General features: G+C 42.1%; 1 protein-coding gene across 1 annotated transcript in view; it reads right to left on the bottom strand.

Annotated features, from left to right (window-relative positions):
- Positions 1 to 12820, bottom strand: part of DNAH5 (dynein axonemal heavy chain 5) — a 163144-nt gene that overhangs the window by 81044 nt on the left and 69280 nt on the right. The window contains exons 39-43 of the mRNA XM_054985833.1: positions 12279 to 12413; positions 9718 to 9825; positions 6565 to 6718; positions 2917 to 3063; positions 1172 to 1413 (exon numbers count right to left, since the gene is read on the bottom strand). Coding sequence (XP_054841808.1) covers positions 1172 to 1413; positions 2917 to 3063; positions 6565 to 6718; positions 9718 to 9825; positions 12279 to 12413 — 786 coding nt within the window. The remainder of the gene's footprint in view (positions 1 to 1171; positions 1414 to 2916; positions 3064 to 6564; positions 6719 to 9717; positions 9826 to 12278; positions 12414 to 12820) is intronic.

Raw genomic sequence — 12820 nt, forward strand, 5'->3', positions numbered from 1 at the left:
TAGCAATATTGGTAAGATACATCATTTATCCACAGAAACCATTTGCCTATCTACTTACCTTATTTTGGTCCTGTTTAGTACCCCTAAGTGCTACTTCTTTTTAGATGAATCACATATGTACCGTCACCCAATAAAGTCATCACAAAATGAATGGCATGTTACAACAACACCTTACAGGCAACCAAATCTAGCTACATGATAGCATCACTTAAGGCAAGCAAAAGTAAGCGAGGGCGATGTAAATGAATAGAGGATAATTTCAGTAAGTAAGTGCAGAAAAGCCGAAAAGTGAAATTATGTTTCAGCACCCCTCAAAAATGGAATCGTTTTAGACAGGGCTTTTTTTCTGGGAAAAGAGGTGGTAGAACTCGGTGGGTTGCCCTCAGAGAAAATGGTCACATGGCTGGTGGCCCCACCGCCTGATCTCCAGACAGAGGGGAGTTGAGATTGCCCTCTGCGCTGCTCCAGCGGCGCGGAGGGCAATCTCAACTCCCCTCTGCCTGGAGAGCAGGGGGCGGGGCCACCAGCCATGTGACCATTTTCAAGAGGTTCCAGAACTCCGTTCCACCGCGTTCTTGCTGAAAAAAAGCCCTGGTTTTAGAGTAACTCTGATTTAAATATATACTCAAGACAACTACTCTGTGGGAGAACTAGGTTTGGATGCTGGGAAACCTACAGACAAGACCCTGCTCAATTTTGAAGACCTGGCTCTTAATTTATAAGCTACATCACATGAAGTTTGTGAGAATAAAATGAAATAGCCCAATATATGCCAGCTTGGAGGAATTTAGGGATGCAGAGGTGATTAATATTTTTCTCTATTTGATTACACAAACCAGCATGCAGAAGCTTGCCAAGAACTATAACTGTGTCTGCTTTGTTTCCTTAACTGTGGACATTTCAGCACTTCTAAATCCCGTGAGACAGTATAATCTGTACTAAGTGAAATATCTACAACAGCTAGCTAGTATTAAGATGGAAACTAAAAAATTTAGCAGGACAATAAGACTATTAGAACAATATTCAAGCTAGCATAGGCTCATTCATATCAGTAAGCTAAATGCATGTTACAGACACATTCAAAAAAATTTTAAGGCCAGACAGCAATTGAACAGTGAAGCATATGGATATTGTGAGCAGAAAAGTTTTGAACACATGCAAACATTTATACCTCCAGAATAGGGCTCCAGTTGAGAACCGAAGAGCTCATAAACACCATTCCATTCCTCGACACGGTAGCAGGGGAGGCGTTGTCGATATTATGAGGCTCAAAGACAATTTTGCAATTTGGTGCCATGGGGATTCGATCTCCGTTTGCTAGTGTTAACGTTTTGTTATCATCCAGCACTGAATTCAGGTTCTCAATCCAAATTGCATCAACAGGGCCATCGAGGACTATCCAGATATGCTCTCCTATAACCCAGTGAGGGGAGAAACACATTCCATTTAAAGAAATGCTAAAAGGTATCAAATATGCCCCATTACCTGCAATGTTCTAACATCCTTGCGAATTGTAAAACATCATGATGCGTCAGTGCGGCATAGTGTTAAGTCTTGGGCTTAACTGAGGAAAACTCATTTTAACTCTTCAGAACTGAAGCTCCATGAACAGCCTTTAAACAAGTATCTTTGTTGAATCAAGTCTTCGATTGTCTTGCATCAGGGGAACTTCCCCTGGAGGAAAGCACCTCCTCTAAATGTATCCGCAGGATACAACGCCATTATCCCTCAGCCTAATTAACCTCACGCGGTTGCTGTGAAAATGAAGTACTTAGAGAACAGGTGGGATAGACCAACAAATCCAAAATTCAGCAGACACAGGATTCTCATAGACTTTACTTTGGTTTCTAATTAGCAATTCCCATAAACAGGCATTCCCTCTAAATGGCAGCAGGACCCTCACGCTCGTCACAGCAAACAGCAACGTGCTGAAAAAACAGTTCTTACTTTAACATACCCGTAAAGTTCTAGATGTAAACTAAATGAAGCAGTATCCTCTGTAGAAATTAACCTTGCCTGGTATAATAATACGTTCAATATATAGTTTTCATTCTCAAGTTCCCCCAAAGAAGTTCCAGAGCAGCTGTAGAGGGTCAGTTTCCTTTGTAAGAAGGAAGTTCTAGAAATTGGCAGGGTTCTGTAATACTTGTTTATTTTACAAATGCACAGGTTGAACAGCTTAGAAGCGAGCAAGTACGCAGAGAAGATCTAGTTCCAATATGACATGAAAGTGACTTGGTTACCTTAAACCACTCAGACATATACTTAGCCTAACCTACCTCAGAGGGCTGTTGTGAGGATAAAATGAGGAAAGATGCCCGCATCTACTACCCTGAGTTCTTCAGAGGAACAGCAAGCTAGATATGTACTAGATAAATAGGTAGATCTCTCCCCAGAAGCAGTGGCTAATGAAATTGCTTCCCTCAGATGGAATTTAGAGAACCTCTTTTTCCAGCCAAGTTCTAAGTGTACAAGGTGATCCTTTGCCCCTTTTCTAACAACTAGGAATGCGTTCAGGTACCTTCCAAATTGGAATTAAAGGCACCTAAAGTAACATCTGTAACTCAAACTAGCATTCTATAAACAAACCTAGTAAGGCCTTTGTGCTCATAAGTTAAACTCAAGCCAAATTGCCACAGCAATAAAGAAGGGGTGGGAATTCCATCTTTCTGAACTGTAGGTGGTTCTCCTCAAATGAAATTCCTGTCACTGCCAATGCTTTCTCCCACCTCCTTCCCTAACAAGTTCTCAAGAGTTACCTTGCCCATTAAGATATAACTGTGTCAAATGATCGGTGGGAGAGATGAACAAAAATCCTGGACTTGGGGGGCTTTTAGGCACCCTAACACAAACATACTCTGTTGGAGTTTTCTCTCAGCATAGATACTTCACATAGCAAAAATACATTTTGAGCACCTTTCTTAGCTCTCAAAGTTTTCCTCCAAAGAGTGGAGAATATCCCATCTGTCCAGTCATTCGTTGCGACATCCAGACGCCCAAACATCTGAGGTGCTGTGATGGCCTTGGGATTCATTCTCATTTCTCGGTGGGGTTGTCCACAATCTGTAGAATTCACAATTTTGAAAAGTATTTTGTTATTATTTCAGGTGCCGCAGTGTGACACTGTTCTGGCACTTCATTCTTCAGTACCTACATTTTTCAATTCCATTAATTTCAATTGGTTGTACTTACTTATAATACACAAATTATTATTAATAACAATAATAATAACATTTGATTTATATATCACCCTTCAGGACAACTTAACGCCCACTCAGAGTGGTTTACAAAGTATGTTATTATTATCCCCACAAACTGACACCCTGTGAGGAGGGTGGAGCTGAGAGAGCTCTGGAAAAGCTATGATTGACCCAAGGTCACCCAGCTGGCTTCAAGAGGAAGAGTGGCGACTCAAACCCAGTTCTCCAAATTAGAATCTCGCAGCTCTTAACTGGCTCGCTTAAAAGGAAAACTGGATAAATGAAAATCTATGAGAGACAAATTAATTATCTGTTTAAAAGTTCACTTTGGAGAAATGGGTTTGATTCCTCACTCCTCTACTTGAAGCCAGCTGGGTGACCTTGGGTCAGTCACAGCTTCTAGTTCACCACTGTTCACCACTTCATTTATTTATTTAAAGTATTTATCAGCCACCTTTCCTCCAAAAGTGCTCAAGATAGCTTTTAAAAATCCATTATGAACACCTTTCAACACATTTTAAAGTAGCACATATATTTAAATGACCCACACTGTAATGATTTTAAGTATGTGTGTGTGTCTTTACTAGAGATGGGCACAAACTGGAAAAAAACGAACCGTGTGGTTCATGGTTCGTAATCGTCGCATTTCACAAACCACGAACTTTCATGAACCTGCCCCAGTTCACGAATTGGTTCATTTGGTTCGTGAAAACGTCACATCCAGGTCAGCAAATTGTCACTTCCGGGTCAGTAGAAGGTCACTTACGGGCCAGCAGAAGGCCACTTCCAGGTCAGCAGAAGGTCTACAGGAAGTCCATCCCCTGTTACCTAGGAAACTGATTGATCAGCACCAGGCTGTCTGCAGTGATGAACCAAACGATCTAGCCTAAAGATCGTGGTGGTTCGTCAGAAATGGGCTCTGACAAACCGTCAGTTCGCAAACAATGAACCGGCCTGGTTTGTGCTGAACTTTGGCTCGTATTTCAGTTCGTGCCCATCTCTAGTCTTTACATGCTTGGTGTGGTGCAGATGAAGATTGGGGGGTGAAAGAGAGGGATGAGTAAGTGAGATGATCGGTTGAAGACTGAGAGGGTAGGCGGAGTGAATGCAGTTTTTAGTTACTGAGAGAAAAGATTCAGTCTGATTTGACAGGCAAGCTGCGCACAGCCTGAGAGTGTCTATGTATTTCTAAGAGAAATATAACCTGTGTGGAAATCTTAACTCCGTGAGTCTGAGAGAAAAACATTCATTCTATCTAAAGCAGGCAAACTGTGTGTGTGCCTGAGAGTGAAAATCTATGTATACTTGAGTGGGAAATTGATATCTGAAGCAAGCAAACTGTGTGTGAGCCTGACAGAGAAAGTTTATGCATATCTGTGTGACTGAGCCTAAGTAAAGAAACTTTAAGAACAGATAACTCTCTTTCAAACTATCAAGCTTAAGAAATAATATGAAACCAATACACTTCTTGTAAAAAGATTGACACTTAATAGAGGTTGGGATCGCCATGAAAAGAAAGACTATCCTTATAAACCAGATTTTAAAGACAAAATTTAACTAAGGACAGAGAGGAGGTCATAACACACATACTCATGTTTCATCTTTTGAAAACGTTTATGAATCTACATCAACTGCGTACCAACTGGAGATAAACATCCACTAGTGATGCTATGGGCATCAGCCACTAGATGCACCACTCAACCCGTTTCTCCCCAGTTAAAAATCAACTATTTACAAAACTCATTATTGTTCAATACATAGCACATTATTAAAGATGATGAATGCACTTTCCAACTGGAACTGTTGTTCTTAAGACATTGTACTCACAACCTCTAGACAGACAGACCGGAACATCTACTTTTTTTAAAAAAAAAGTGTCTTTCCCTAATCATCTTGAACCACTTTAAAGAGGTAGGAGAGTGCATATTTTTTATTTTCAGTGAATGCTTATTGTTCTGACAGGAATTCTAACTAAAGTGGATTATGGTCAACATGGAACCGAATAAGTAATAGTTATTTTGAATAAAACGTATCATCTTGCTTATATGACATAGGAAGAAATACTTTTAAAAAACAGTGCAGACCAAGATAGTCTAAGAGAACGCTATAACCAAACTGGACATTGTGAGGCCGCCACAGTCTGAGAGAGGTGCAAAGCATCCTGTACAGCGGTGTGGCTCCTCCTTGTGACTGGGGTTCCATCTCATCCATTCACAGGGAAAGAAGGAAAGGGACACAATCAAGTTGGGGAAGAGATTTTATGTGACCACAAAGGAAGACAGAATAATTCAAACAGGTCACTGAAGGGGTAATTGATTGTGATTAGACAGCCAGTGAGGTGTAGTAGTTAGAGTGATGAGCTAGGCTCTGGTTAACCAAGTTTCAATTCCCTGCTCTGCAGTGGAAGTTCACTGGGTGACCTTGGGCCAGTCACAAATTCTCAGCCTAGCCTACCTCACAGGGTTTGTTGTGAGGAAAAAATGGGGAAGAGGAGAACAATATCAGCTGCTTTGGGTCCCTACTGGGGAGAAAGGTGGCATATTAATGAGGTAAAATGAAAATAAAAAGGGGGCAGTTCCTGTGTCAATGGGCAGAATACACATTTCTCCATTTCCTCCTCATTTCTGCCCCATATTTTTGACTTACTTGCTTGATCACAACCTTGGTTTGCAGATTGAGTCTACTTTGGGGGGCGTAGAGGGGAGGAGGAGGTCTCTAACAGAAATATTTCTCCCCAGGAATGACTGCACATCTTTTTACTGGCAAGCTCAGCTACCTACTGAACAGCAGGAAATTGTGGATTGTTGCCACTGAAAATGTATCCTCTTAACCATCTCCAGTGCAAATACATCAGTATAGCTCATAAGCTTTTAGAAACAAAATTCTATATATAATATAGAAAATTTCAAATAGAACAAAACTAACACCCCTGAGCTAAGCAATTTATAACCAACAAGGTCATTGGCAAAATCAAATGATTACAAGAAGCTCAATTAAATTAGAATAAATAAAATAAAGTGAACAGAGAACCAAGATAGCAATCAACTGTATTTAAATAATAATTTGAAATCTCAGAGTTGTAGAAATGTATTGAGCAACTGCCAGCATCGTATCTCTTGCTGCCAGAGAGACGGTTAAGGAGATGGTAATCATTGGAGCAACTTGTAAAAGAAACTAAGAAAGGAGAAAGGAGGGATGCCTTCAGGTCTGCATAAAACCTACAGGAAAGAAGAAAATGCTTGATAGTTTCAGGGATCTGGAAAACGCAGGGACAAAATGTTTGATTGTTGGGAGCTATTAAACATTGCCCCTAATAAAAAGCTATTATTTTGTCAGTCCTTGTAAGCAAATGTGTTCTCCGTACCTGTCATGGATTTCATCAGCGTGTGGATGCACGTAGTCTTTCCCGCCCCACTTGGTCCCAGCGCCATCATGCCGTGCCTCACTCGTTGCGTTTCAAACAGCTGGATAACCTTCAGTCTCCAGGGCGGATGGTTAATTAAGCCAGCCCCTTCCACCTGTTGTGATGATCAGTGAAAATCATATCACCGCTTATTTCATTATCAGGCCTTGTTGACCAGTTTAACAAATAACCCAACAAGGCTCATTAGAAATAGTTCCAGATTTATTGTGGCATCAGCTTTCATGGCCCAGAGCTTACAACACTGGATGAATGAAGGCAACAGAGTCTGCCTTGTTCTGAACTGGTTTAGTAAATCTAGCAAGGTTATGCTATCACCTATTACTGATGTTATGAATTATCACTCTATCCATCCTGTAGACAACAGAACTCTGTACAGAAATGTCAAGGGTGTGTCTGACTATTCTTCCCTCTCTATGCTAATGTACATATGGGTATAATACTTCAGTCACATTTTTCTGGCTACTAAGGATTGGGGTGTGCAGTTAAAAAAAAAGTCTGGATGATCCAGATCCGGGGTTCAGGGATACCCAAAAAATTGAGTATCCCTGAAATTCGGGTCAGATTCTCTGATGCGGGTCAGAGATTCCTGGATTTATACAGCCATTATTCCCTATGGGGAAAAAGTCCAAGATGGCCGTTGAACCTGAAGATACCAATGTCAAACCACAGAATCCCGAGCGGAGTACAGGTTGGGTGTGAGAACAAGCTGTGGAGTTTAAATGGTGGCTGCCGATGGCGGCTTGAAGGGATCTTTTGAAGCTTGGGTGGGGATGGAGGGACAGAAGAGGATGGGAATCTGCTCTGCCTGCTGCCTCCTTCCCCACCCCACCAGCCTCGCGCTGCTCACGTGCCGCTGCACAAGCTCAGCTGGGCTCCATTTGCACCACTGCTCTCTCACTTGCTGCCTGTGGCTACCTGCGGTAGCTGCCTAATACTGCCTGTTACGGCCAAATAATACAGCCCAGAAGAGCTCAACTGCCCAGATTAGATTCAAAGTTTGTCTATGTGAATTGACATAGCTGGATTATACCAGATCAGCATAAATCTGGCTTTTTTTTGTCAGTTCACAATGTCCCCTACTAAGGACATCATACATCTGATGAAATGAACTCTGGAAAGTGAAACATCACAAAAAACAAAACAGTCTATAATTGCAGTCCTCAACCATTTTAGGCCTGTGGGCATCTTTGGAATTTTGACACAGCATGATGAGTGCACCCACAAAGTGGCTGCCACATAGAGTTGCCAATCCCCCACTGGGGGCGGGGGATCCCCCACTCCCACCTTCCACCCCCTCACATGCTCTCAGGCAGCGCAGTGGGCTCCCATGCTCCGCAGCAGCCCGATTCGGCCCAAATCGAGCCAAATCAGGTTGGATTCGCACCAAATTGAGCCGAATCAGGCCAGACACATGTGAAACCAGCCACATTTGGCCCAATTTGGGCTGAATTTGGCCCAAATCAGGCCGCTACAGAGCACAGGAGAGGTAAGTGCCAGGTCTCCCACCTCTCACTGGGAGGGTAAAGGGACCTGGCAACCCTACTGCTACAGGAGGCAGAGTCAGACACAAAATGGCTGCCACATCTTACCGTCAGTCACATAGTGAAAATCTTTGTGGTGTAGTGGCAGCTGCTGCTAAAGCAATGTTTTTAAAAATTTGTCCAGCCTTGCTAGCCAAAAGCCCCCCCTAGTCTGAACCATTTTCTAAAAATGCTTGGGCATCATGAAAGGTCTTGATGAGTACCACGATGCCCATGAACACCACATTGAAGATCCCTGGTCTACAAGGTACCATAAGACTTTTTGTTTCACACACTCAGCAAGTGGCTTTTAAAGCATTTAATATGAATAGAGACAACCCCAAGTATTCAAAAGCCAAATGCAGACACTTGGAGCTATGCTATCTTCAGAAATATTTATATAAAGTATTTAAACTTTGCTTTCTGGAGAACTATTTTAAACTAAAATGCTGGACTGCCTGAACTATCCTTACAAAAAAGGATGACTGGTTCAATAATATGTCCTTCAGGCAAACCTGCCTCACTAACAAACTCACCAAAGTTCTTCTGCACTCCATTTCCTTAGATTATCTGCCAGTTCTAAAAGTCAAATGAGGCAATCCCCTCTACTACACTGAACACAAGAATTATGCTTTGAGGAAAATACTGCAACAACTGTGATTAACTTGACAGGAAGAAGCTATGTATGGCAGGATGTGGACATCACTGGCTTATGCTGATCGTCGCCTTTAACTCTGGTCCTATCCACAAAAATCAAAATAATGGTGTAGTACACCCCTGTTGGCAGTACTATGACAAAGTGAGGGGAGAGATATTATATATTTGAATGTGCCCTTCTATTAAAAATGTCCATGCATTTAGAAAGATAGCACATTAGGGAGAAATGCTCTAGCCTAGGCCTTTATCAGCTATGCTAGTTTTCCAATGGAACTCTCAACTCACAATCCTCCACCTGCTATCTGAAGCTGTACCGTACTCAGAAGGTTGTAAAACATACTACGACTGCAGTATAAAAATAGTCATATTTCAGAAAGCCCCCCTTTGCAGAAAGCGATGATCATCAACCAGAATGGAATCACAATTGTTTTTGCTATTTCAAGACTCAGCATTACTGTGGACATTGTTTGTTATATTTGTAAGCAACCAAACTGAAGGATGACAACAAGCTGCCGTTGAATGAACCATTATTGCTGAGGACACACTGCTTGGACTGTCACTGAAATATGAACTTCACAGCCTGATAATAAAATGTTTTTATGCTTGATATTCTCAGCTACCTAAGGGGAAAAGGGGAAATGCCACACCTATGAATTCAGGTGTGCTTTACCTTTTCCTGTGCAAGCATAAATATTCTGGATTTCAAGCTTTATTTTTTTGCAGTTTTGTATAAATATAACCCATCAGGCATATTCACTTCTAAACCAAAGTGGAACATCCCCTGTACTCACGCTCATACTTTTTTTCATTGTTTGGACTGTGGTTTTTTCACTGCAATCTTTCAAGGAGTAAGTTTGCTTAGCAAGTGCCTTTGTCAAGCAATGGAAATGGCACCTAAAACATATATTAGCATTACCTGCTTGCTAATGGCAGCCTCCAGCTCTGGGTAGCCTGCTTTGTCAAGCTGTATACTGGGGAACAAGTCTTCAATCAGACTCAAGAACAAGGGCTCATCTTCATCAATCTAACAACAAAAAGGCACAATGGAACACTTACTTTCTATCGTTCAATAGTGCTTATTTACCCTAGGATTTCTGGTCATGCTGAGCTGCTGAAATTTGTCAGATGACAGAGGAAGAAAGAGCCGCAATTTACCAATACACACACATTTCCACCGCAGTGCTGGCAAAGACAGAGCACGACTTTCTGATTCAGCAGCCTGAAGAAGGGAATGCTGATAGGCAAGAGGAGAGCAAGAACAACAGCCAAGGCCATCGGAATAAGGAATGCAGTGATGGATTACATCGAAGTTATAGGCTTTGGAGGTGCTAATGAAGTCAGGGTCAGACGCTCATGACAAAGGAGTTCCACTACATTGATAACATGTGAAAAAAGTTGAAGGAAGAGTATCTAGTAAGGATGATCTAGGGAGGGAAGGCAGCATGGTACAGCCCAATCTTGCCAGCTCTTGGAAGCTTAAGCAGGGTTGGTTCTTGGATGGGCAACCACCAAGGACAACTCGGCAGAGGAAGTGGCAAGCCACCTCTGTTTCTTTTTTTTAAAGAATACTTTTTATTTTATTGATTAGATTAAAAGCCCAATAAAGTGGTAAGGAAAGGAGAAAGTAAAGAAAAAGGAACACAAAAAGAGAGAAAAAGAGAAGAACAAAAAAATTAAGGGAAAAAAAAGAAAAACAATACATATTTCATTTTCCATTTTTCTCTACAACACCTCTCATATCTTTACAAAACAGTAGAGTCCAATAGCACTCTTTAAGACTAACCAACTTTACTGTAGCATAAGCTTTCAAGAACCACAGTTCCCTTCATTAGATGCATCGAGAACTGTAGTTCTCGAAATCTTATGCTACAGTAAAGTTGCTTAGTCGTAAAGGTGCTACTGGACTCTTTACTATTTTGCTACTACAGACTAACACGGCTAACTCCTCCATATCTTTACAAACAGTATACTTGTGGTTGTGATACCTCCAAAATTTACCTTTCCAATACTGCCCCCCTTCTATTTATTTTTCCCAAATTTATCTTCTTAAAAATCAAGTCCAAAAATCATCAGTTCATTTTTTCTCATCTCACGCAGAAATTCAATAAGGGATAAGCCACCTCCGTTTCTCACTCTCCTTGAAAGCTCCTTGTTGGGGTTGTCATAAGTCGGTTCAATTTGATATGCAACTTGATGGCACATGCTAATGTACATAAGGTTGATCTAGGGCAGCAATACTCACTCAATGGCTTGGGAGTCCCGTGGTTCTTTGACATGTCACTGTGTTGCAGCGCCTATCCCATGTTTCAGGAAAGCACGCAAGGCCCTTAACCAGCAGGGCTTGTGGTTGGCAAATGGTTCCCACTTTGAAGCAGCTGCCATCAGAGGAATGGGAAAGCTGCACATCTCCATGAAGTGCAGGCCTCATGCCAAGGATGGAAGTAGATGTGGCTCGTTTGGTTGATGATAACTGCTAATGTGGATCTCCGCAAGCTGCAAAGTGAGTACCACCAAGGCTTTTTTTCAGCTGGAATGCGGTGGAACAGAGTTCCGGAACCTCTTGAAAATGGTCACATGGCTGGTGGCCCCGCCCCCTGATCTCCAGACAGAGGGGAGTTGAGATTGCCCTCCGCGGAGGTCAACCCACTGGGTTCCACCACCTCTTTTCCCAGAAAAAAAGCCCTGAGTACCACTGATCTAAGGCTACCAGGGCAGGATCTCCCCAAACTGTCCTCATTAAGAGTTGAGGGAGATAGGAGAAATCTTTGTTTGGGGATCCATAGCAGACTCATTATCTAAGAGCTGTCAAGAACCAATTCTGCATGCTGTATCACTGAAAACACACCAACATGAGCACAGGGGTGGGCTTAAGATAGGTAAAAACCAAACCTCAGTAATAGTTTGGATAGCAGATATAACACCAGAGGAAGACAAAAGTAGGACAGACAAGGTGACATTCAGACAATCAAGATGACTGGAGACGAGAACGCCCTGAATGATGCCCAGCAAAGCGGTTCTAGAGCAGCCAAGGAAAGATACAGCCTATGGGCCAAGCTAGAAGTGACGAATTACACTTGAACGGCAAGTGAACAGACTCGCGTATATTCCTCCCTGTTCACTTGCGCTCCACTTGCACTCCACTCGATCACGTAGTGCAAGTGGAGCGCAAGTGAACAGGGAAGAATACACGTGAGTCTGTTCACTTGCCATTCAAGTGTAATTCGTCACTTCTAGCCTGGCCCTATATCTCAGAGATGAGCAACAGAATACGGATAAAACTAAAAAAGAAGTCAATCAATGAAGAGCTCTTCCATATTTTAAGCAAATAAGAAATAAGCAATAATTTACCACAGAAGTCATTTTGGAAGCAGAAGTTCAGTCAATGGAATCACCTAAAAGAAACTTGAGCTTTCATTCTAATCACTTTCTGCATTCTAAACACTCAACAAGCATAAAACATGTCTACTTGAGGCTTACCAGCTTAGAAAGATTCATGTCTCTCAAGACACGCATCACAATAGTGGATTCTGTATCATCAGGGTTCGATCTTTTGGCTGCTCCCAAGGTCCGCAACACAGATAATATATTCCTGAGCCCGAAATCATAGTGCACCTGAGAACAGACCAAAGGGTTTTAGGTAAGGCAATTACAGTCACTCTTGCGTTTTCATCAGTGAACCCAGCAGCTTTCGCATATGTTTATGTCAATGCGGTTTGGTCCAATATTGGCTATCAGTTTCTGGCTAAAAGTGAATTTAAGGAACAACATAGGCCTGACACTAAAAAAAGGAACCCCATGTCAAATTACTCCTCCTCTCACTTGTAACTTGTAGTAATGGAAACATGTGATGTGATGACAGTGTAACTTCAAAGCTTCATGTAGACCAGTTGCCTGTCTCTGTATAAGGACATCCGGTTGGGGAGGGGCTGTGGTATCTGCTTGACGGGCAGACGATCCCAGATTCATTCCCAGGTATCTCCACTCAGAGATCAGGCAGGAAGACACGTGGATAACCTTTA

This window comes from Eublepharis macularius, chromosome 7 (genome assembly GCF_028583425.1).
Source record: "Eublepharis macularius isolate TG4126 chromosome 7, MPM_Emac_v1.0, whole genome shotgun sequence".
Classification (NCBI taxonomy): Eukaryota; Metazoa; Chordata; class Lepidosauria; order Squamata; family Eublepharidae; genus Eublepharis; species Eublepharis macularius.